Source organism: Tachysurus vachellii, chromosome 7, assembly GCF_030014155.1.
Source record: "Tachysurus vachellii isolate PV-2020 chromosome 7, HZAU_Pvac_v1, whole genome shotgun sequence".
Classification (NCBI taxonomy): Eukaryota; Metazoa; Chordata; class Actinopteri; order Siluriformes; family Bagridae; genus Tachysurus; species Tachysurus vachellii.
The window spans coordinates 11053404-11077324 of record NC_083466.1 but is presented as its reverse complement, the minus strand read 5'-3'; the positions used below and the strand labels follow the sequence as shown (position 1 = coordinate 11077324).

At 39.1% G+C, this 23921-nt stretch overlaps 2 protein-coding genes across 2 annotated transcripts; both read left to right on the top strand.

Annotated features, from left to right (window-relative positions):
* The first annotated feature begins 1595 nt into the window (after positions 1–1595).
* si:ch73-40a2.1 (tyrosine-protein kinase receptor TYRO3) lies at positions 1596–12409 on the top strand. The gene is made up of 15 exons (XM_060874254.1): positions 1596–1832; positions 2226–2287; positions 2382–2994; positions 4447–4602; positions 4731–5057; positions 5307–5460; positions 5646–5737; positions 5922–6026; positions 7730–7810; positions 8779–8871; positions 9748–9869; positions 10015–10124; positions 10220–10379; positions 10463–10596; positions 11534–12409. The coding sequence occupies exons 1-15, from the start codon at positions 1745–1747 to the stop codon at positions 11829–11831; spliced, it is 2595 nt and encodes an 864-aa protein (XP_060730237.1). The 5' UTR covers positions 1596–1744; the 3' UTR covers positions 11832–12409.
* Positions 12410–14977: 2568 nt separating this feature from the next.
* Positions 14978–22903, top strand: rab1ba (zRAB1B, member RAS oncogene family a). Its single transcript, XM_060874256.1, has 6 exons — positions 14978–15296; positions 17559–17631; positions 18454–18549; positions 18970–19065; positions 19772–19903; positions 20035–22903. The coding sequence occupies exons 1-6, from the start codon at positions 15283–15285 to the stop codon at positions 20227–20229; spliced, it is 606 nt and encodes a 201-aa protein (XP_060730239.1). The 5' UTR covers positions 14978–15282; the 3' UTR covers positions 20230–22903.
* The last annotated feature ends 1018 nt before the right edge of the window (positions 22904–23921 follow it).

The window sequence follows — 23921 nt, the reverse complement described above, 5'->3', positions numbered from 1 at the left end:
CATACAGTATTTACACTGGTCAGTGCTGTTTTTGTTTATTGTCTTCTGTGTATTGTCTTTTGTGTATTGCCTTGTATTTTTTGTTTGCACTGTCTTTTGTCCTGTCTTTTTGTTTTGTCTTGTCCTGCACTGTTTACACCAGGTTGCACAGTTGCACTTTATGTGGCTAGGACTAACTTACTAAGTCCTTATACTGTAGCTCTGTCTTAGTTCTATGTAGCACCATGATCCTGGAGAAATGTCTCATTTCACTGTGTACTGCAACAGCTGTATATGGTTGAAATGACAATAAAAGCTACTTGACTTGGCAAGCAGATTTACAGTTCTAAGATCAGAAGGCTTTATTTTTTATAGTCATAAACACAGAAAATTTAATCAAGCAAATTAAATTAAACTAAATAATATAACAAATAATAAATGTCATTGATATAAATCAATCTCTTAAATCAATGGTCCTGTTAAGCTTAGTTCCTGTCGTCATCCATCATGTCACGAGTTGTGTACAGACATGGGGAAGTACACCCTCTTTCAACTTTATGTTTTAATACATCAGGGCCTTAGTAACTATGACCTCAAATATGTTGTGTGATCTACTGGAGCTGGTCATGTCGTTTACATTTACATTTCTGGCGTTTAGCCGACACCCTAGATCTAGAGTGACTTACATTTTATTTCAATTTATTGAAAATAATTTATTTATTATTGTACTGTAAATCGATTTGAACTCATGACCTTCTCATCAGTAGTCCAACATCATAACCACTAGGATAACCCTCATTGTCATGTCATTGTCCTCTAACTGTAAATATGATGTTTTCACTCACAAAACTGCTGCTCATGTGATGATATTTTGTTTAATACAAAGTCTAAAGGCTGTTGTGAAGACTCATGAAAATCCTACGAAATCAGCAGTTTCTAAGTTACTTAAACCAGCCTATCTTGCAACAACAACAAGGGCAAAGAGTTCATGTTTTTCCCCATTTTCATGTTTGTTGTGAACATTCACCAAAGTTCTTGATCTGCATCTGCGTGACTTTATGTATTGTACTTCTTCTACATGATGAATAATTACATGAATGAGCAGGTGTACAGATGTTCCTATTAAAGTGTCTCATGAATGAGTACAAATAAATGCCTGGCAGGTGTCAAATACTATTCCAAGGCATGTGTTTAGTTCCTCTTTCTCTAGTGTCTTGGTTCCCCAGTTACTTGTTTTGCCTAGCTCATTACTTTTTAGTTCATTCTTTTCCTCTCTTTTCTTTTCTTCTTCTTTTAAAGAAACCCTGTAATTAATAATTAAAATTTTAAACTAAATTTAAGTCATTTTTTTAATGTACTGTATTAGAGGGGAAAAAGTCCAGAAACTAAGTTTTACGTGGATAAACGAGATTATAACTGATAGGTCAGTTCATGTCAATGGAAAATTTAAAGCACATTATATCACAGCTACTATCTCTTCCTTGTCAGTTGTCATTTAAAGTAGTGATTTAACGTAGTTAAAACCGCAGCGCTGTACAAGGTTTGTGTGTGTGTGTGTGTGTGTGTGTGTGTGTGAGAGAGAGAGAGAGAGAGAGAGAGAGAGAGAGAGAGAAAGACAGTGCGCTCTCGAACTCACATCAGAACAATGTAGAAGAGAAAGCCTGTGAATGTGAGGTGATAGTTTGATTATTAATGAATCAGATTTAGTAAACTGACAGGTTGTGTTTTTATCAGCTTTTGTCTTTAACTCCTCACACACTGGGTCATGGCGCTCGTCCACTGTTTACTGTTAAATTACATCTTGTTTTCGGTCACATTTTTGGACACGTCTGCGCTACTGAACCCCATTAAAGGTAAGACAATTAAGACAATTCAACAGTTTTAAAAACTATTTGATTTTGTCGTTAAACTGTGAGATATAATACAAATACTTGAAAGAAATCAATTTTATTATATACTGCAATAATACTTTTGACTTCATTAAAAACGCTAAAAAGACATCACTATACATTATACACGTTTTGTTATATCGTGACGTTAATTTCGTTTCATTTTGGCTTCATTTAATATCAGTAACGTTTGTGTACTTAGAATTAGAGTTCCTGTTTTTCACTAAGATATTGTAAAAAAAAAAAAATAGAATTGGAAATTAAAGCATTTAATATTTTATATTATAAAATTGACATCAACTTGTTTGAAGAAAGCATATTTTAATAAAAATAATAACTTGAATCCACAAATTGCAGAGGTCATTTTGGACTCTACTTTAGAAATAAATCTGCAATGGATATCTGAGCCCCAAAGTGCGGTATGTAGATCTGAACCCTTATCAATCTGCTGTTCATTAAGAATGCATAATTTGCATATTGAGATGATAAATTACATGTTGAAATTTATTTTAGTGGAAAAAGACCAAATTAAAGCTGGGACTGCCCTCGGCCCACTTTGTCTACCAAGGCTGTGACGCAAAACTTAAAAACACACTAAAAACACTGTGGACTAAATGGATTGCAAAGAAGGATGCCAAAGAGCTTCAGCTGGACCTGCTTTTTGCTCAAAATGACAGGGAACCTGTCATTATTTACTTATTGGAGTCGGATAAACCAGTGGAACGTCCTCGTGCTGGACAAATGAGAAAACAGTCTGTAGCTTCACAGGCATTTATTAATTCTGGTAGCCTTCAAGACATAGAGACATATCTGTATCATGCGCAGGGTCTAGACTTGGGAAAGATCACGAAAAATGGCTTTCATTTGGGTTTCTCCTACAGTGGATCGTGTATGTTTATTTCCTCCGTGCTGGTCTTCTACATGAAATGTCCAGAGCTTACAGTGAACCAGACTCATTTTGGAGCAACCTCAGCAGGATCAGAATGGATCAGAGGCAAGTGTGTGGATGGAGCAGAAGAAGTGTCTACACCAAAGATTGAGTGCAAGTCTAATGGACAGTGGGGTGGAATGCAAGGTTTCTGTGCATGTAGAGCTGGTTATCAAAAAGAAGGAAACATATGTAAAGGTCAGTGAATACTTTCAGTTTTACACACATGAATGTACAGCATACGATTAATCATTATATTTCAGATTTTTTGCTGAATTCTTTTGCATTCCCTTATTGGTCCTCTCATGATTTTTGGCTGTTTTCACAGTCATCTAAGCAGCAGAACATGTTCCTTCTTCTTCAAGCACATTCTAGCAAGGATAATATTGCTGATAATTAGAAGTTGTAAATGTCAGCATGCCTATAAAAAAACAACAAAGCATTTTTTTTGCAATTGCGTCATCATTGAGATCAGGGATTTTTCCTAAGTTTATAAATAGTAATTTATGACTTGCTCTAATTGCTGAATAGCAACCTGTCAAGCACAAGTGTTTAGTCAGAGTTTACCTTTTTCACAGTTTACTTGAGTCACAGTTAACTTGCACAACCCAGGAAATTACATATGTTCCTATGCTTCATATACACCTGGACTCATGAGTTAGCACTCTGTAATGGAAATTATCTAGCTGCTGGCTACATACAGTATATGGCCAGTGTTAGGCCCTAATGATGAATATGAAATTTATTTATATAAAATGAAGATGGGAGAAGTAGCATAGTCTAAAGTGATGCCAGTACTAGTCTAGTTTCAGTGGAGTCAACACTGAAAGGCACTGCATCTCACCTTTCCTGTAGGCAAGAATGGCTGCATTGTCTCTTCCACTATTCACATGAGGCCTGATAGAACAAATGGCAAACATTTTCACTGTATGTTGAAAACCATAAAAAAAAACACTTTTCACCAATTCTATTAAACTAGTTGACTAAGAACCCATTATGGGCTCTTGTAATTACTCTTATCTCAGTACACTTAGCTCTGCTGTACTCTTTATAAAGGTGTTTTTCAGGAACCAGGCTGGTGATCAATGGTAAAGATATGTGTTTACAAAAGTGGACTGGGAAAACCTAAATTATAAGAGTTACGTTAGTGTGTTGACAATAATATTTAAGAGATACAAGAGAAGTCAGTGCTGAAATTTGATCATCAAATATTAGTAGTCATCTCTTTGGAGATGACTAATACTGCTAATGGGTACCAAGATCTCCATGAACACTAGAAAAAGAGTATTAAAAAAGAATGAAAAAAGCACTTAGTCATTCCAGGCATGGGTCAAAACATGTTATCAGTCAATGGGTAATTAATACTTGATAGGTGATGTTTTAAGTGCTACTACCGGTCAAGGTGTAATCACATAACAGAAACACATAGATACTCATCAGGGGTGTCCAACTCTGGTCTTGTAGACCGGGTATCTATAATAGCTTGGTGTTTTCCCTGGTAAAACACACCTACTAACCCAAGAAATCAGATGTGTTGATGTGGGGAAAACCTGTAATGTTATTGGTGGTGTTATTAAGAGAAAAAGGACCAATAACAAAATAATGGTGGATGGCCACGAATGTCATTAATTTGATTTTTCTCTCACACAGCTTGTGGTTTGGGAAGCTACAAAACTGCCAATGCTAGTGGAGAATGTCTGCTTTGCCCATCCAATAGCAGAACATCCTCAGAAGGTGCTTCAGAGTGTGAATGTGATAAAGGATATGCCCGTCTGCAGAATGACCCACCACAACTAGGCTGTACAAGTGTGTAATGCATCTTTAATTTATTAATAAAAAGGCTTCATCAGTTACATCACAGCGCTTTTTTAAGAGAAATGTATAGACAGTAATATGAAGCTATAAATTGCTTTCTTTCTGTTATTTCTTTTCAGGATCTCCATCAGCACCGCTCAACTTAACTATCCATCACTTGAGCAACACAGCCCTGATTCTGAACTGGGCCATGCCTGCAGATCTGGGTGGAAGACAGGAAGTGATGTATGATGTAGAGTGTAAACAAAAAACAGGGGAATTTCATGAAATATGGGTTCCATGCAACAGTTCCTTGTTAATAAGTCCACAATCCAGGGGATTGACTGAAACGATGGCCAACATTACTGGATTACATCCACATGTGAGCTACCAGGTTTCTGTCAGAGCATACAACAGAATATCTCAGAAACTGGGCACATCTGGGTCTTCACAGACCATTACTATATGTAAGTGGTGATTCATATCAAAATATTTGATCTGGGCAATAATAAATGATTTATTTATTAGTTCAGATGATGGTAAAATATGACTGCACATGTATTTAAGAGGGGAAAAGAAATCTGATTAGCACTTTTGGGTTGTACTTTTGAGGGAATCATTGAAGGTAGTATGTAGATCACTGTACATTTTGTCTTTCAGTTATTGTCCTAATTAGCAGGCACCTATGTTCAAAATTCTCTCTGTGTGCCTGGCAGTGAAGAATCCAGTAGTAATCACTGCTGTTCCTGTACCAACCCCTGCTGCCCAGGAACAACTCAACACTCCAGTGATTGTCAGTGTGCTGTGTGTAATACTACTATCTCTAATACCAGCTGTCTTCTTTATACGCAGACGTTATAACAAATTCAGGTAAATAATGTATTTTTTAATGGAAGCAAATAGAACATCATAACATACTGTATATAACATTTTATTAAAAGAACATAGAACAAATAAGCAATTCAATAATTAATAAATACATATTTTAATTAATGCACTATTATCATTAATAGTATTAGGACTTCAATCTATTTACTAATCTGTATTGGGTTTAGAGATCATGAAGTGGACCTTGTGCCTTTACAGGATGTTGGTACAACATACAGACAGTCTGAACCACAAGCTACACCTCCTCAACCAACTAATAGTAAGACTTTTATAGACAGAAAATGACTGCAGTGAGTTTTTGTGAAAATGCTACATAACTGGCCCATTTAATTGTATGCGGTTCATTTTAATGATTTCTGTGAACGTACATCTGATTGCAGTGTAATTAAACATGTATATGTGAGCTATTCCTCAGAGCTGTCTGTGCCACTTTCTCTCTTTAGGCTCTGTTCAGATTTTGGATAGCGTGAATAAACGTTTGCTGTCTGCTATTAAAGACGTGTTGGTGGATCGCAGCCGAATCACATTGGGCAAAGAGCTAGGGAAAGGTACGCTTACATTCAGACAATAAAAATGCTGGCCAATTAGAATTAACAAGAATTTAGTTAATTCTTCATAGTCCTGTAAGTAGAATATTTAATTGCATTGCGTTTATGATACTGCAATTCATTAAATATTAGCCGGGGGCCAGGGCGGAGCCGGCAGAGCAGGGGGCCAGGGCAGAGCCGGCAGAGCAGGGGGCCAGGGCGGAGCCGGCAGAGCAGGGGGCCAGGGCGGAGCCGGCAGAGCAGGGGGCCAGGGCGGAGCCGGCAGAGCCAGCGACCAGAGCGGGACCGGAGACCAGGGTGGTGCCGCAGGCAGAGCCAGCGACCAGAGCAGGACCGGAGACCAGGGTGGTGCCGCAGGCAGAGCCAGCGACCAGAGCAGGACCGGAGACCAGGGTGGTGCCGCAGGCAGAGCCAGCGACCAGAGCAGGACTGGAGACCAGGGTGGTGCCGCAGGCAGAGCCAGCGACCAGAGCAGAGTTGGCGGCCAGGGTGGTGCTGGAGGCGCTTTGAACCTATAAGGATGGACAGGAGAGGGAGAGACTGACAGAGACAGGGAGACAAAACTAGGGACTGATAAAGCAGATAGGCAGAGCCATTCGGTATCAAGCGCTTCAGGCAGGACAGAGAGTCTACGGGGCTTGGGCGCAACCATACTCGCTGGTTCCGTCGACCCGGTCGGTTCGGCTGGTTCTGTCGACCTGGTAGGCCCGGCTGGTTCTGTTGACCCGGTCGGTTCCGTTGACCCGGTTGGTCCGGCTGGCTCGGTTGACCCGGTCAGACCCATCGACCCGTTCGGTTCGGCTGGTTCTGTCGACCCGGTTGGCCCGGCTGGTTCTGTTGACCCGGTCGGTTCCGTTGACCCGGTCGGTCCGGCTGGCTCGGTTGACCCGGTCGGACCCATCGACCCGGTCGGTTCGGCTGGTTCCGTTGACCCGGTCGGTCCGGCTGGCTTGGTTGACCCGGTCGGTTCCGTCGACCCGATCGGTCCGGCTGGTTCTGTCAACCCGGTCGGTTCGGTCGGATCTGGGGTCTCAGCGGGTTCGGCGGGTTCGGGTGCTTCAGCAGGTTCGGGCGCTTCAGCAGGTTCGGGCGCTTCAGCAGGTTCGGGCGCTTCAGCAGGTTCGGGCGCTTCGGCGGGTTCGGGCGCTTCGGCGGGTTCATGTGCTTCAGCGGGTTCAAGTGCTTCAGCAGGTTCGGGCGTTTCAGCAGGTTCAGGCGTTTCGGCGGGTTCGGGCGCTTCGGCGGGTTCGGGCGCTTCGGCGGGTTCGAGCGCTTCAGGTGCCTTCGGTGCTCCAGCCGGTGCCGTAGGGATGCCGGCCGCCCGGACCGATGCCATCGGGGTGTCCGCCAGCTTGGCGATCAGCCGGTTCCCCCGGGCCTCGCCCGAGCTTTCCGGTCTGGCACCCATGTGGACGGGTTCGGTCACTGGTGTGCACAGGTCTGGGTCGGACCGAGGTACTGTAGGGGCCTCGGGCGTCCGTGGCTGGACTGGTTCCGCAGCCCACGGACCCCGATGCCTACTGCCCCCCCCCAAAAAATATTTAGGGCCGGTGTCCGACTCTGTCCTGTGCACGGTTAGGGAGGACCCGCCCAGGAGCAACGCTACGTTGGCCAGGTCCGTGAAAGGCCCTATTTTTGTACTTGTTTACATGGTGTCTTTGATTAAGTGTATTTGAATAGGTATGAAATTTCACTTCTTTTAGGTGAATTTGGGACAGTCTATGAGGGCATATTCCTATCAGATGATAATGAAAATATCCAAGTGGCAGTGAAGACCATGAGAGGCAAGTAAATGATAAGAACAGCTTCTTAAACAGCTATACAATTTAAAAGAAGAATCATTCTAATTAACTCTCTGTTTTGTCCATAAGTAATATAACACAGAAGTTGGCTTAATTATAATATAGGCAGCTGTAAGCCGGCTGATTTCATTTTACTTTCCTAGCCTATATATCTGTCTCTAAGGCTGCATAACATTCTAGCTTTATAAGACCAGTTTTTACCCTGAGATCTGGTCTATCTTCCTTAACAAGTCACATTTGTATCTGACACGTGACAATCTATTATTAGTACTGTATGTATGTACAGCCCTCTGTCTTTAAACACTTTGTCATAATAATAATCTTTGTCATATTTAATGCAAAGTCAATGTGCATCATACACTATATGGCCAAATGTTAGCGGACACCTAACCTTCACAACCATATGTAAACTGTTTCCACAATGTTGGAAGCACAGGATGTCTTTGTGTGCTGTAAGGTTACAGTTTTTATTCACTGAGACTAAGAAGCTCAAACCTGTTCTAGCATGACAAAGCTCCTGTACACAAAGCAGACTACATGAAGAAATGGTTTGTCAGAGTTGGAGTAAAATATCTTGTCCTGAGTCCTGACCTCTACTCCTCTGAACACCTTCGGGATGAACTGGAACACTGACTGCACCCCAGACCTCCTCACCCAACATTAGTATCTGATCTCACTAATGGTCTTGAACAAAGTAGATATCCTTCCATAAAAGTGAAGGTTGTTATAACAGGGGAATAAATCTGGAATGATATGTTCAAAAACACATAGGGGGTGATGGTCAGGTGTCCACACACATTGGGTCATATAATGTATATAAATCAGAAATTATACTGAAATCAGATACACTATAATAGACTACATAGACTGTTCATCTCACTCACATTTAAAATGTTAAATATTATTGAAATCTTTAATTTAGTATATGTTATTTCTCATTGTTGTTCTAGTTGGAATTTACAGCCAGGATGATCTGCAGTCATTTCTTAAGGAAGCTGAAATTATGCAGCACTTTGACCATGATAACATTGTGAAACTTCTAGGTAAAGTACAACTTCTATAAATATTTATTTCCAGAGAAGTTAACTTTCATTGATCCCTGTGAACTTCTACTTATTAGGGATTGTTACGTTATGTTTCTAGTCACTATTTTTTATTCACTCAGTTTTGCAATGGAAAATTGACACATTTCTGGCACCTTTTTACTGAATTATGGAACTAATTTTTTTGATCGATCACTCAGATAATTTGCTGTTTAATTAAAGTTCTGAGTTACTATGTAAAACAGGGCTCTAAATTTGCTTGAAATTTTCCACCCAACCAAACCATATCCCAAAATTTGATGGTGTTCATTACTGTAGCAACAATCCACTTTGTCTTAAAACCTTACACAACTTACCCATGCATCATTCTTGGTGCTTTGTGAAAAGATAAGTATTAGCCTCTATTTAATAGAGGTTCTATTCAAAGGAAATGGACACTTTGCCATAATGCTTTCATCTCCATTCATCCCTCTCATCAACAAGGCATTTCTATCCGCAGAATATATTTATACAATGAGAAGAGGTCATCAGTTATACATTACAATACAGTTCAGCCCATCTGGCTCCAACATTCATGGCTCCACAAACAAAAACACATTTTCCCCAATTTTGATTATTCTTGTGAACATTGCCCGAAGCTGCTGGCCCGAATCTGCCACCTGATTGACTGATTAGAGAATTACATAAATGATTAGGTAGCCAGATAAATACTCCGTGAGTGTATGTTAGATTTTCACATATTGCCAAAAAATTAATTGATACTGCTTAACCGTGATCGTCAACTTGGACTCTACTGTGCCTAGAAAATAAATATAAGAATAAGTTAACATAAGAATAAAAGCTACAGAGAAAATTGGTTTTATGTCTGTCCACCAGGTGTCACACTGGAGACAGTACAGGACTCGTCCATCCCTGTTCCACTTGTCATCCTACCATTCTTGAAACATGGAGACCTGAGACGATTTCTTATAGCCACCCGCTATGGTGACATTCCTATGGTGAATACCAAAGACACACACACACCATTTCCAGACAATATTTTATATCTCATAATGTGCATTCTGAATTTTAAGCCAACTAAATAACAAATCACTTCATATCTGTAATCTGGAATCTGTACAGTAACTGACTTCTTCATTTCAGTTTGTTCCTTATCAGAGCCTGTTACGCTTTATGATTGACATTGCCTCAGGCATGGAGTATCTCAGTTACAAGGGCTTTTTGCACAGGGATTTGGCAGCTCGCAACTGCATGTAAGACCACAATCGCATTTCTGAACATTTTATTCTACAGTAAACTAGTGCTGTTTGAATCAGTTTTTTATCCCACTCTTCACCCACACATGAAGGTTGGGAGATGATCTGCATGTTCGTGTAGCTGACTTTGGCTTGTCCAAGCAGATCATGAGCAGTAACTATTACAGACAGAAGGTTGCTATTCGAATGCCAATCAAGTGGATGGCCATGGAGAGCCTTTCTGAATCTGTCTACACCAGCAAGAGTGATGTGGTCAGTCCTGAATAAGATTCTTTTTTGTGGGTTTCTTCTGAAGAGTTTGTTGAATCTTTCACTTTGTCTTTAAATGTATGCAGTGGTCCTTTGGAGTAACTATGTGGGAAATTGTCTCCAGAGGAAAGACTCCATACCCCGGCATTCCCAACCATGAGCTTCTGGAACTGCTGGAGCATGGGCATCGCCTCAAACAGGGGGATTTTGACAGTAAACTGTAAGTGTGTTTCATATGTTTTCATTCAGCAAGAGATTAACTTACTAAAAATAAAAAGATGCACTCTAAAAATGGATGTTGTAGAGATGCTTTCTCTGTATCCTATTCATCCAAACAGGACAAAGACTATTGGTACACATTTCAAATACAACCAATTTGAAGATTCATTTAGAATTCTTCATATTGGCCATGTATTAACAGTCCAGATACGATAACAGGCTGAAAATAAAATGGAATTCCCACCTTCCTACCTGAAAAATATATTTGTGACAAGCTCTACGTAGACAACAATTTTGTGATGTTTCTAACAGGTCTGATTTCTCAGACTGAATCCAGAACTGAGGCAACTAAATTAAAACATCCACAACAACAACAACAGTATTTCCTAGGACATTAAGTCTTAAAATAGGAAAGTTTGTATATATTTCATCTTAAATGTCCATATAATTATAATAAAGAGTTAAGAATACAGAATTCCAGATGTTCAGAAAATACATACAGGTGTAATGTTTAGGTGTCCATATACTTATATGCAGCACTTTGCACACTGTTGCCTAGCAATTGTAGAGTTAAAGGCAAGCCCTTTCTTAAAGGTCATATTATTCAATGTCATTATACATTAGGAAGATTAACATGCATATGCTAATGCTGGCTGATATTTGATTAAAAAAAAATACAACTGAAGATTTACGTAGTAAATAGTTTACGTAGTAAAAATAGTTTACATAGTAAATAGTAAATTTACGTAGTAAAAATATGTTATGAGGCTTTGAGATCTTTCTTTGGTGACAAAAACAGAGCCTGTACAATTTATTAATAAGTAACTGTTGAGCATGAGCTTTTAAATTCAGTATCAACCAAGGAAATCAAAAGCTCTCATCTCTAAAGCTCCTTGTGTTTCTTGTGTTTTATTCCTCTTCCTCTATCACCCTTTCAGATATGAGGTGATGCTTAGCTGCTGGCACAAAGAGCCCTCTCAGCGGCCTTGTTTTACAGAGCTGGCTCAGAGACTCAAAGCTCTACTGTGTGAGCTTCCGCCCTTGGAGCCCAGTAAAGAAAGCTACTACATCAACCAGGGCCTGGAGGCAGCCAACGCCACCCAGAGCAGTGCTGCGGAGCCTGACCCTGATGGAGCTGTAGGAAACATTTACTTGTCCTCACCAGGTGGCAAAACAACCTGTGCTACAGAGAAAGAGGAGATAAAGGAAGACACAGATGGATATTTACAGCAGTAAAATGGGAATATACACTGTCGAAAATGCAAACAAACAAACAAACAAACAAACAAAAGAAAACCCATGAGACACAAAAGCTTGCTGTACAGTGCATAGTGTTATGTTTTGTAGACTAAGGCGCTGTCGAAATATATCTCAGAATGATAAATAATACCTGAGTAAATCATAAATTAACTTAGTAAAACAATTAGTCAGCATTCATGCCAGCGTGTGAAACAAAACTCTATTTCCACTTTTACATTGTTTAATCCTTCCAGACCCTAGTGGGTATTATATGCTATTTCTTACAAACAAATTGAATGATATATACAGGGTTTCCTTGAGGTCTTCATACTGTACTTTGGAGACATGAACACAATTTATCAAGAAATATCTTCCACTGTTAATTTCCCCTTTGTGGGGAAACTTTTGGGAGACCTACTGAATGTATTTAAATGTATGTAAATACTAAACCAAGTGATTTTGTTGGTTTCCTGTTTACATATAATGGCAGCTGGACAGCGATTGGTAAATTTCATACATCTTCAATAACTGCCTTATACTGCTCAAGGGAATAAAACTGTAAAACCTGGAGGAAATACATGCAATTATTTTATTTTTTTTTCAAATGAACTAAAAACATTTTCGAGCACCCTTTGCAGTTCCACTTTCAGTGTACTCCAGCACAATGGAGCACTCCCATGACAAGCTCTTAGAAGGTTGTTATGGATGGTGAGACTCCAGAGAGATACAATTCATGATCTTGAGGTGCCTGGAAATAGCAGCACTAAGATTTTTCCCCCCTTAATGTTATACAAGAGGATGTCCTTCATTCATTCATGAGCATTCATTATTGCCCAGTTCTCAGTTCTATTCAGTTCTCAAATTCATATTTAGGTGCTGTGAAAAGGTGGATGAAGAAAAGTGTATAGTAAATGGTAAAGCCAGTCATGGGCCAGTACATCCTGACTCTTATTAACATAAAGCCTGTTCTGCACATACATAACAGTCTGGCAGAATCTGTCAAAAATTACGAGCTTGATTGTGGAGATCATTGTAAGAGCAGGTTTCATAATGTACAGAAGGACATGTGCTGATTGGGCTACTTCTTGATGGGGCAACAAAGTCAAACAAATACACCTTGATCCTCTGGGCATCAAGGGAGAAAAGAAAATTTCAGTACATATTTGAAACATCCATGGAGCTAAAAAGAGGCTGAAGTGTAGGCCTGATGACGATGTATGTAAATAGGTGTACCATCAACCTAATGCTAACAGCAAGAAAGCTAATACTAATAATGCCTATATTTATCAGAAACAATGCATTAACGCCTTATCAAAACATCATTAATGTGTCTGCATTCAGCACCCATCTGAATTTCTGCCAGCTGTGCATCACCAGTGGCTCATAGTCAGACACTGCAGCTTGTAGATGTTAGGGCCAAAGCAGGGAGTACATTGTTGTTGCATTTCTTCGACATGCAGAGAATTCAGACACTGGCTAAATGAGAACAATTCTTGCAGCTTGGCTCTTCGGCTAAACACATTGTACAGGGAAAACGAATGAGAGGTATAACCCAAAGTAAAAGGGGTCTATTGTGTCAAAAAAAAAACAGCCACAGAGCTACATATGAGTGGGAGTTAACCACAGGCCTGCTATTCGTTTATTAGGAAACAGACATAATGATATAACAGACACTGCAAGACACAGCACATGTTATGGAGAGCTGAAAAGAAAAGTGCTCAACTATATAGCCAGGTTTGAGGACACCTGACCATCACGCCTTGATGAACATCACATTCCACATTTAGTCTCTCCTTTTCTGTTGTAATAAACTTCACTCTTCCTGGAAGGCTTTTCAATAGATTTTGGTGTGTGGCTGTGTGGTTTGCTCATTAGCTTAAGAGCATTAGTGAAGTCAGGCACTGATGTTGGGCAAGGATGCTTGAGACAGGGTGGCTGTAGCTCTGGCCATTGGAAAAAGGTGGAAATGTGTATAGCTTAATAAAGTGTATATATGGTCTGATGTGTACAGCTGTGTGACAGCAGTATTTGTGTTAGGCAGATACAGTAAGCACAATAATGGGCTAAATTTGGTAAAGTAGCAAGTTCATGAAAAAATATTCCCTATGATAAAATTCCCTAGGATGAAATCCACCAACCTGAGAAAACATAAATTGAGGTATAATGTACAAGATAGATGTTTTTTTCAGGAATTATTTAATCCAGTAAACTTTGAAGGTATGATTTAGGGTCGTAAAATCCAAGAGTTTAAGCCACACTTTTCAGTTGAATTCATAAACCAGATTTCTTTATATAATGATTTTTTATTTTGCCATAAAAAGTTGAAAAGAATATTATCAATGATTTTACAAGTATTATTATTAACTGCTAAAGAGAAAGCTGCATACGTAAGTCTTGAGATACGTGTGATTATGTTTTGTGATTTCGTTTTTTCCTTGTTTTATCAATAATGGTACAAAAATGAAGAATCTTTCCTCTTCATTATTTACTATCTTAACACCTAAATGCGTGAGTTCATCTTTAACAGGAATATTACAAATTGACGCAAGACTACAGTTTTTACCAGACAGTAATTCACATTTGTTAACATTCAAGTAAAGTCCTAAATTTTTAGAAATTTATTCTGCATCTGGTGGTATCGTCAGCTAGTAATTTCAGTACCTGCAACAGTAATGCCTCTTAAAAAAGGGCTTTGCCTAATGTGATCTGCAAGAAGTTAGAAGTCAGCATTGTTAAAGTAATTATAGAGAAATGGGGCATCCCTGTCTGTCACCAATATGGATAATGAACCTGGGCTTGATATATCATTATGCAGCATGATTGAACAATTTGCATTAGAATATAACATTTTAATAGAATTTTTAAGGGCTGAATATATGAAATGAGGTCTTATAGAAGTCTGAGAAAAAAGGATGAAGCTCTTGTCTGTGTACAGGGGATAATCAACAAGGTCTAATACCAAGTGAATATTATCAGAAATATGTCTATTACGCATAAAATTGACTGCGTGTCATGGATAATAAAATCGAATGTGTTTTTTTTTTATTATTATTAATTATTATTCTAGAAGCGAATTCTTTCTTTCTTTCGTTCTTTTTTGTAATGAAGTGTTTTTGAAACACGTCCAAACTGCCACGTCATCTGATGTCACTGCCGCACCTGCGCAGCCATCTTGTACTTTTCCTGCGGCCAGAGAGGAAGGAAGAAAGAAAAGCAAAGGATAAAATAGCTGTGCTGCTTATTCAGTATAGTAATGTCCGGTTAAGTTAACAAGGATCGAACAGAAAGGTAGCGTGCAGCGTAACAGCAGCGGAGGGTAAATAGAGACACGGCAGCTTTCGCCACAGTGCCTCAGAATTACAAACGGGGGAATCATCTAGGAGTGAAAAGAGGAAGGAAAAGCGTCCGTCAGATTTCCACCTAAAATACACACCGGCCTTCACCCACCATGAATCCTGAATAGTAAGTATTAACTCGTTCTTTACTACGCGTCCGGTACAAACGATACACGTTTACTTGTTTCATATCCACTAGTGATAAACAAAAAACCACGGCATCGTTAGCGGATATGGTTTGTCACCTCGTCTGCTTAGCCTCCGTCAGCTGTCTGGCTTTGCTAGCTAACCCAGGGTTATACATTCTACACCCGTTTTGCGACTCGATCCACTTCCTTTGCTGTGATTGGCTAGAATCTAGGGCTGCTCGTTATAGTGGACTACGAGCCAATCCGAAGGCAGAACGAATCATACTACTAACCTCTCCTAGCGTCGAAGGCGTAAGCTATCGGAATACGGGTTCGTTATGCTAATTTAACGATTTTAACCAAACTAGCTCGCTAGCTAAAATAATAGTTACCGCGTAAAAAGGTTTAGTAGCTTTGTTCGTGTACTTGTGTCCGTCAAGAGAGAACCATTATTCGATTACACGTTTTTAAGCTATTGAGGGCCTGTTTTTTTTTTTATTTAAAAAAAACAGACAGTGGACTTATTTATGCTGGGTTGCTAGTCGAAAGTGACGCCATTGGTTTAAAACGGTTTCCTGACGTTTTTATTTGGCCTCATTAGGTTTATCGGGTGCGTTTTAAACGGACACGGTGTCATAAAATAAGCCAGAAGTCGACGTTAATTGACACAAGTTGAGCTTTAGCTCCTGTGTGTCTCCTGTGTGACGGGGTTATAGGCCTGTGAAGTCTCTGGGCTGTGGCTGGAGAAGGAGGAGGTCATTGGCGTTAGTGTAGAGGTGGCTGATATGCCAACAAACACACATCACGATACTTAAATACATTGTCACCATACACGATAACCGTGTTGATTAAAAACCAATAAAAGTGCATCAGTAGTATGAAAATGTTTAAACTGAAAGATGACTTCTTACACAACCTGTAATTAATGAGTCAATGATGATGATCACACCACCACCGAATCAGGTTTATTGGCCAAGTGTATTGACACACACAAGGTATTTGGTTCCAGCTTTTCATCTGAAAAGCCAGATGTGGCACTATTACACTGTCTGGTTCTTTTCTTTTTTTTTTCTGAGGATTTGCAGCAGGATTTCCTGACCACGCTGAATCAGATTGATCAGACCAATACCAAAGCGAAAGTGAAAATGGCTAGAAATTAAGAATATAACACTTTGCATTGCTGGTTGTGCAAATGAAGTTTAGATATGAGTCGGGTGTTTTTCTTGGTAACTTGATCTTTGGACCAACATGATATCAGATTTAAGTCTAAGTAAATTAGGTTGTTTATTTTGCATGTGGATTTTAATGGTTTATTATCGATTAATTTAATTTCACACAAGCACAGCATCCAGTGAAAACAATAAAAATAAGCATCAATTCACAGACTTGTCAACACTATTTTCAAGATTGGTACAGAAAAAAGCCATATAAAAACACTTGTGGCATTTGAAATGAAGCCCAACTCATGAATGAATTTATTCATTTACTTGTTTAGCAAATAAATAAATAAAAATTTCTATGCTGTTTTGTACGACGGTTTCATTTGACACTACAGCTGTTTCCTAGCTCTCCTGTTACACATTAGTGATGCATGGTATGGTCAGAAATACAATAAAATAGTCCCATTATGTGCAGTCTTGACACGGATACTACAAACTGTATGACATGCTGTATGTACAAAGTGCTGATTGCTTCGCAACAGATGTGATGTACATCATGTTGCATATGTAACTTTAGTCCTTGGCAGTGCCATGTGCCCAGAATTCAGAAAGCACCAGTAGAGCTAGTCGATTGCAACATTTAGCTAGTTAGGAGGGGACTCCAATCACATGGTGGTGTTTGTCAAGGGCATGGGTCCTGTTTTTGTTTACCATGTCATCCGGTGTTATGAGTTTTTGTATAGTAATTTAATTGAGTTAATTTTTACAGTAAACAGCCACTCCTATATCTGGTATAAACGTTAGGAATCTGTGTTTAATTATTGGTTTGATTTTTTTTTCCCCCCTTTTTTTTGTTGATATGGAACAGTAGGTCCTTAAAGCAGCACTTGTTCCAAATCCCTTGAGCTGTGGTGAAATGATGAAACACAGATGTTTTAGATCTAAAAGAATATTTGATATACAAACCTTTTTTACCCCCGAAAGAAGCTCCTGTTGCTTGTATACTATTACTTTCGTTTTTCAAATGAACTGCTCTTGAATTGTATGAATTGTAATGCTTGTTGGTGGTATTTTAGCTACAATGTGATTTATGCTTTTCAGTGACTACCTGTTCAAACTGCTCCTCATCGGTGACTCTGGAGTGGGCAAGTCATGTCTCCTGTTGAGATTTGCAGTAAGTACCATAGCTCAGTCAGTCTGTGTTGAATAAAAAATGAATAAAATTATAATGTTTTTTTATTTTTATTTTTTTTTTTGGTAAGATTTTTGGCAAATATGTACATTTGATGAATGCAGTTATAATACAGGGCTGTGTTGTGAAGAGCACAGTGATTGTGAGTGAGTGTAATATTGTGTGATGAATATATGATACTTGCAGATAGTGTTGGGACACTTTTTTAGCTGGCATTTTAGTCGGAAACAGCACATTTTGCAAGAAAAATTAGTAATGTGAGAGCTGTGGGCCGGGAAGCACACCGTGGTATCTACCCTGAGACATTTGTTGTAATTCCTGTGAATGTGAACACATCTCGTACAAAGTTCCACGCTTGTTCAGGAAGTAAAGTGTCCTGCAAATGTTTTTAGTTTCCACAGAACTTTTGTACCATGAGTGGAAGGGAACTGTTAAATTGAGATGCCCTTGTGTGCACCGAAATAATTAAAAAACAAAAACACGGTCAGGCTCACAATTAAATCAAGTGAGTTGGAAAGCATGCTAGAAATACAGGTTCACCGGGAACAATCACACTCAAACATGCCATGAGTGTGATGACATGGTAGACTTGTTCTTCTCCCTACTTATTAGAGATCAATTGAGCTTGGAAGTGGGTGGCATTTTGCACAACTGTCAAAGCACAAGGATTCATATTCACAGTGGTTCTTGAAATCTTTTTGAAAGGCTTTATTATGTAAATCATTCAGTATGTAATTGTATGTATGTAAAATACTTACTTGCTTAATATACAACAGATTGTGACAATGAATGCTTGTTGTCTAGGATGACACGTACACAGAGAGCTACATCAGCACCATTGGAGTTGACTTCAAGATTCGCACCATTGAACTGGATGGCAAAACTATTAAGCTTCAGATTGTGAGTGGTGTAAAAGATTTCATTCACTCATGTGCTCCTGGGTGGTCTTGTTTATTTCTAGATCATTTTAAGCTTCACCATGTCAGTTACTTCAAATATAGTCAACAAATATTCCAAAAGATAGATTTGTATTGTAAAATTGTTTGCATGATTAGTGTTCGCTTCTAGCCTAGCTAAGCTGTGTTTGTATTTGGGAGAAATAATAATGTTTCAAGGTCAAATTAATTTAAAATACTAGGTACATTTTCCTTTTTTTCTTTTCTGAAAGGCAATCAGGCAAGTGGCAACTAAATATATGGCTGTACTTTCTGGTTTGTTATACTTACAGTGTACTGATTAAGAATTGTTCATGCGTTTTTTAGAAATATATTTCCATTTCTAGTTTCGTTTTGTCTTACCGTCTTCTCCAATTTGTTCAAGTGGGATACTGCTGGACAGGAAAGGTTTCGCACCATCACGTCCAGTTACTACAGAGGAGCCCATGGCATCATTGTGGTTTATGATGTCACTGATCAGGTACAGAAAATAGTATCTAATTAAGTATTTACTCCATAGTGTAATAAAGCACATACTGTAACATGGCTGTAGAGTGAAAAGGAAATCTTTGCGGACACAAGGACACGGTTTATATATATTCTTATTGCGTACTCCTTGCTTCTTACTTGAATCTTGAATCAGTAGCGGATAAAAATAGTTCCAACCATTTATGGAATAATATAAGATACAAGACCTCACTCCTAATAGACCTATAGGCACGGTGGCATGCTCAGCATCCCTGTTGTCTTGTTAAATAGTCAGAGAGTCGATAATTTTTAATTTATTTAATTTATTTTTATAAAAAAAAAAAAAAAAATCCTTTTTTTAGTAAAAGACCGATTTGCTGTATAAGTCCTTGAGCCTTTTTTGTAATGAGCTTGTAATGTACCATTGAAATTTTGTAAATAGTTATGCTGTTGGATTCAGATAGGGAGAGGTGCTGTGCCCCCTATTGGCTTTGAGACAAAAAATGTTGTAGCCGTATGCATTGAGCTTACAATGCAGCTGATTGGCCACTTGGTCTTATATGTTGGTGAGGGTTTATGTAATTTATTGCACTTTACTTTTCTGTTAATCATTCTGTCGAGGTACATTGGTGCTTTATAGAAACCTTAGTGCATCTGGTTAAATCTGTTGGTGCGGTATTAGCACTGCAATTTATTTAGCCTTTTCACTCTTTTGTTAGGAATCTTACAACAATGTAAAGCAGTGGCTGCAGGAGATTGATCGCTACGCCAGCGAGAATGTCAACAAGCTGCTGGTTGGGAACAAGTGCGACCTCACCACCAAGAAAGTCGTGGACTACACAACAGCCAAAGTATTAACTTGGACGAATTGTTTTCGTTCTGTTCTTCAGATTACTTTAACATTTTTTTAAATGGCTCCCTTTGTGTTTAATTATATACAATATTCTATTCTAATCAGGGTCTTTTTTTTATGTCTTTGCAGGAATTTGCTGACTCTCTTGCTATCCCTTTTCTTGAAACAAGTGCTAAGAATGCCACTAACGTGGAGCAGGCCTTCATGACCATGGCTGCTGAGATCAAGAAACGCATGGGACCAGGAGCTACGGCTGGAGGAGACAAGCCCAACCTGAAGATCGAGAGCACTCCAGTTCGACAGTCTGGTGGCGGCTGCTGTTGAAGAGCCTCTCTTTCTCTTGCACGCCACACACACGCACATACACACACACATACACATACACACACACACACAAAAACATGCCCTCTCTGCCCTCACATATACACACAGACACACCTGCATATGTCTAGGAGCATAAGAACAGATGACGTTCTAACCTTCTTATGGGAGTAACCACTGCGTTTGAAGCCAGCTTAAGGTTTATCTTTCTCTTGGCTTCCATGCAAGAAGTTTTGTAGCTTCCTCTGAGGTCCTGGTCCTCGCCTTGGTTTTATACTCCTAGTCACACCCTGTCTTTCTCTCTCCTTCTTTGTATTTTCAAACCTTGACCTGTTGTACTTTAGTCTCACCTGCATTCAATTTCCACCCTTAACCCTAATCCTCTACAGACACCGTGTTTTCTGGGTCCCTAGAAAGCTACCTGTCCTATGACCGATGGGTGCAAATTCAGAACAGATAAGTAATTGGCTTTTGGAGGACACCTTATTTATTATATGCAGAGCTGAGGGATTCAAGTGAGAAGGGGAAGCTGTACTCATGTTTGTCATGAAATCTCTCTCTCCAGTTTTGCATTCACAAATCCAACACACAAACCCTTGTTCACTTGTGGAAGTTTTTCTTTTGTTGTTGAATGTATAAAGAATGAAATATAAAAAAAAAAAAAAAAAAATAAGAAGAAGAATTTGGCAATATTATATTTCATATTCTGATCTTACTAGGATTATTATTAATTTTAAGACTTATTGTAGTTTATTCCTAATCATAATTATTGTACAATGGCTTACTGTTGTCAAATGAAGGTGTTTGGTGGGGAGGGGGTGGAAAGCTTGATGTCGGGGTTTAGGCTTGGTGACTAAAGCTACTGTTCCCTGTTACCTCATTTAGTTCCTTCCCTGTCATTTGTTTTCAGTGTATTTAGGAGAAGGACAAAAAAAATGGTAAATCCAAACTGGAACTAAAAACTGTAGTTGTGAAACAATATTCTCTTCTGTCTTTTAAGTGATAGTTGTTGTTTATCACCACTGGACACTTGGTGCATTAAGGCTGCAGTATAAGTCAAATTCATGCAAGTGTTTTGCAGAGTAATTACTTTCTGGATCGCGAGGTGAGCTTTTGTTTTTCCATTCATTATGTTATCCCAGTGTGATTCATTATGTTATCCCAATGGAATGGCTTCCACATATTCCACTCTGTAGGCCATTCTGTCTTTTGTCAAAGTTACTGTAGCTTTTGGGTTTAGTTTTGTCTGAGATGTCTTCGGTTCGACGTGTGCTTTGACATCTTAGCCTTTCAGTGAGTTGGTCTTCTACACAATCTGTATAGGCATTGCGCATGGTTCACTGTACCAGCTCTATGTTTGATGCAACAAATTATCCCTCCAGAAGTGTGTGGTTTAGAAACATCTTTGTATGTGTGCATACAGTGTAAACATGCATGTAGTGGGATTTAATTTGATGTTTGTACTGTGTGACTTTTATCAAGAAGGAGGATTTTGGGACTGACTGGTCTTGGCTTAGAGACCGGATATGACTTCCCATATCCTCCAGAAAGCAAAGTGCAGTATTCATGTTTAAGTCCCTTCTTGCATTAGTCTTGAAATGAACCTCTTTAGTAATTGAGAGGACTTTATTTGGCCAAGATATGTACAAAAATCCTTTTTGACAAAATTGACAGGTCATCAAATGAATGAGTTCAGCTTCACGCAAAACAATATGTCCCTTTACTGAATATTTTAGGTTTAGTACCCATGAGCAGCAAGAGCCTCTGGTGGACGGCAGACCATGTTTTTGTCAGAATATACAGAATGTGGCTCTAGTTTAAAACTAAAAAACAAACACAGGTGCAGATTTTCAAATTCACTGCAAGTGTTGACCTGTCTTAATCGATTCACATCAGTGTCTTTCATATTGTACTATTAGATTACTAATGAACTGAGCCATTTAAAACAACTTTTAATCCCACTTGAGCCATTGCTTACCTCAGAGTAACAACATTTTGGGGAGATTAAAAACAATGTTTAGTAAATGATGGGATTTGTGGAATGGGGTGGAGGGAGCAGTAGCAGGTTGGTGGGGGGTGTACATGATGGGATTGGGTTTACTGTATTTAGGAACATTCCTTCGATTTCAATTACGTGTCGTCTGCAAAAGAAACTATACGTCTCACTTCAGACCTGTTCTCCGTCATACACAAAATCTGAGTGCACACTGTTTCGTTCCGGCATTTTCAAAACATGTTTTTTTTCTTCTCCCCCACAAGGCTTGCTGTTCTACCGATTTTAACCTATAAATTGAGCTATTACATTGTGATACTGTGTGTCTGATTAATGAATGTGGACCTAGGGGCAATATTGTAGAGGGATTGCGTTATTAAAAGTGTGGAGGTCTACTTCTGAATGTGATGGAATTTTGCTGCGTGCTTTTTTTTTGTTTGGCTTTTACTTTTTAACATTTGTTTGTTGTTCTGTTTCTGTCATTTGCACATCTCTATGTTGCTTTGGGCGAGGCAGGATGAAGGCACAGGCGACAATTGTACTGAGCACCAGGCTGGTAGTTCTTCCCCTCTCCTTCTGCTTGCTCACTCTGGTGCTCTCTTTCATAGCTCAGTTTGACCATGTTTTTCTTCTTTCTGTACATATTATTATAAATATATATAATAAAAATGATCAATGTCTTAATTGTGGCTTTTGGGGTTTTTTTGGGTCATGAACATCTTTGATTGCCTGATTTTTTTTTTTTTTAGCAAAAACGTAGATAATATGGCTATGTGGAAAGGATGCTCTCGGTGCCTCTGGTCCTGTGGCAAAATATAAGTCGGTCATGTCCCACGCTGCACACACGGGCCATGCAGCAGCCATTTTCAGGGGAATGAAGACATTTGCATATTCATTGCGTCTGGATTACTTAATGGGTGCCAGTGCTATTTTTTTCCCTTGTCTATTAATGATTATTTTGTCACCTTATAAGGCAAGTTACCGTCTACAGTCATGGGTGACTAATGCATACCTGTTGCTGTTAAGGTATCTGTATTCTGAGTTTACAGAAATGCTTCTGTTTATTATGACTGATTCTAAATGTTTACATTCTGTTTTGTCAACTGGGTTTGCTTTAATATTTTACATGTTCCACCGTTCATCTGTAAAGCATCATCAGTTGTACTGCGTAGCTTAAAATAGTCCAGAGACATGACTGATGTGTGGGTCTAATGTACTAATCAATAAGGCCCAGTCCAACTTCAGACTAAATTCATTAAAAGAACTGCTCATGTAGACATTATTTACTTGTTAATGAGTAGTTGTACGTCAAGCTATTTATATACATGTAAATAAATCTTGTTTCCTTATGACCTGTAAATGGCCTCTGTGCTGTATGTCTTGTTCTCTTTCATTACATGCTAAGGGCAGTGTGCATAGTGTTGGTGGGGAAGCAATGATGACCTTGGGTTATTTATAGCCGGGGAATGAGCTGCAGTCTGCAGACACGACTGTACCACTCTACTCAGACTTCCCTCAGAAACTGATGAAGAGATGGGTGGTGGTGGTGGGCAGAGTCTGCTTATGCCTCTCTCTCTCCAACCTGCTGGATCATCACTGAGATTTGTCTAAAATGTGTAGTATTTATAATATATTCTGATGCAGCTTTTTACTCACTGGTTCCAATGTCTGTTACAATGCTGGTGTATATTTTGAGATCCTG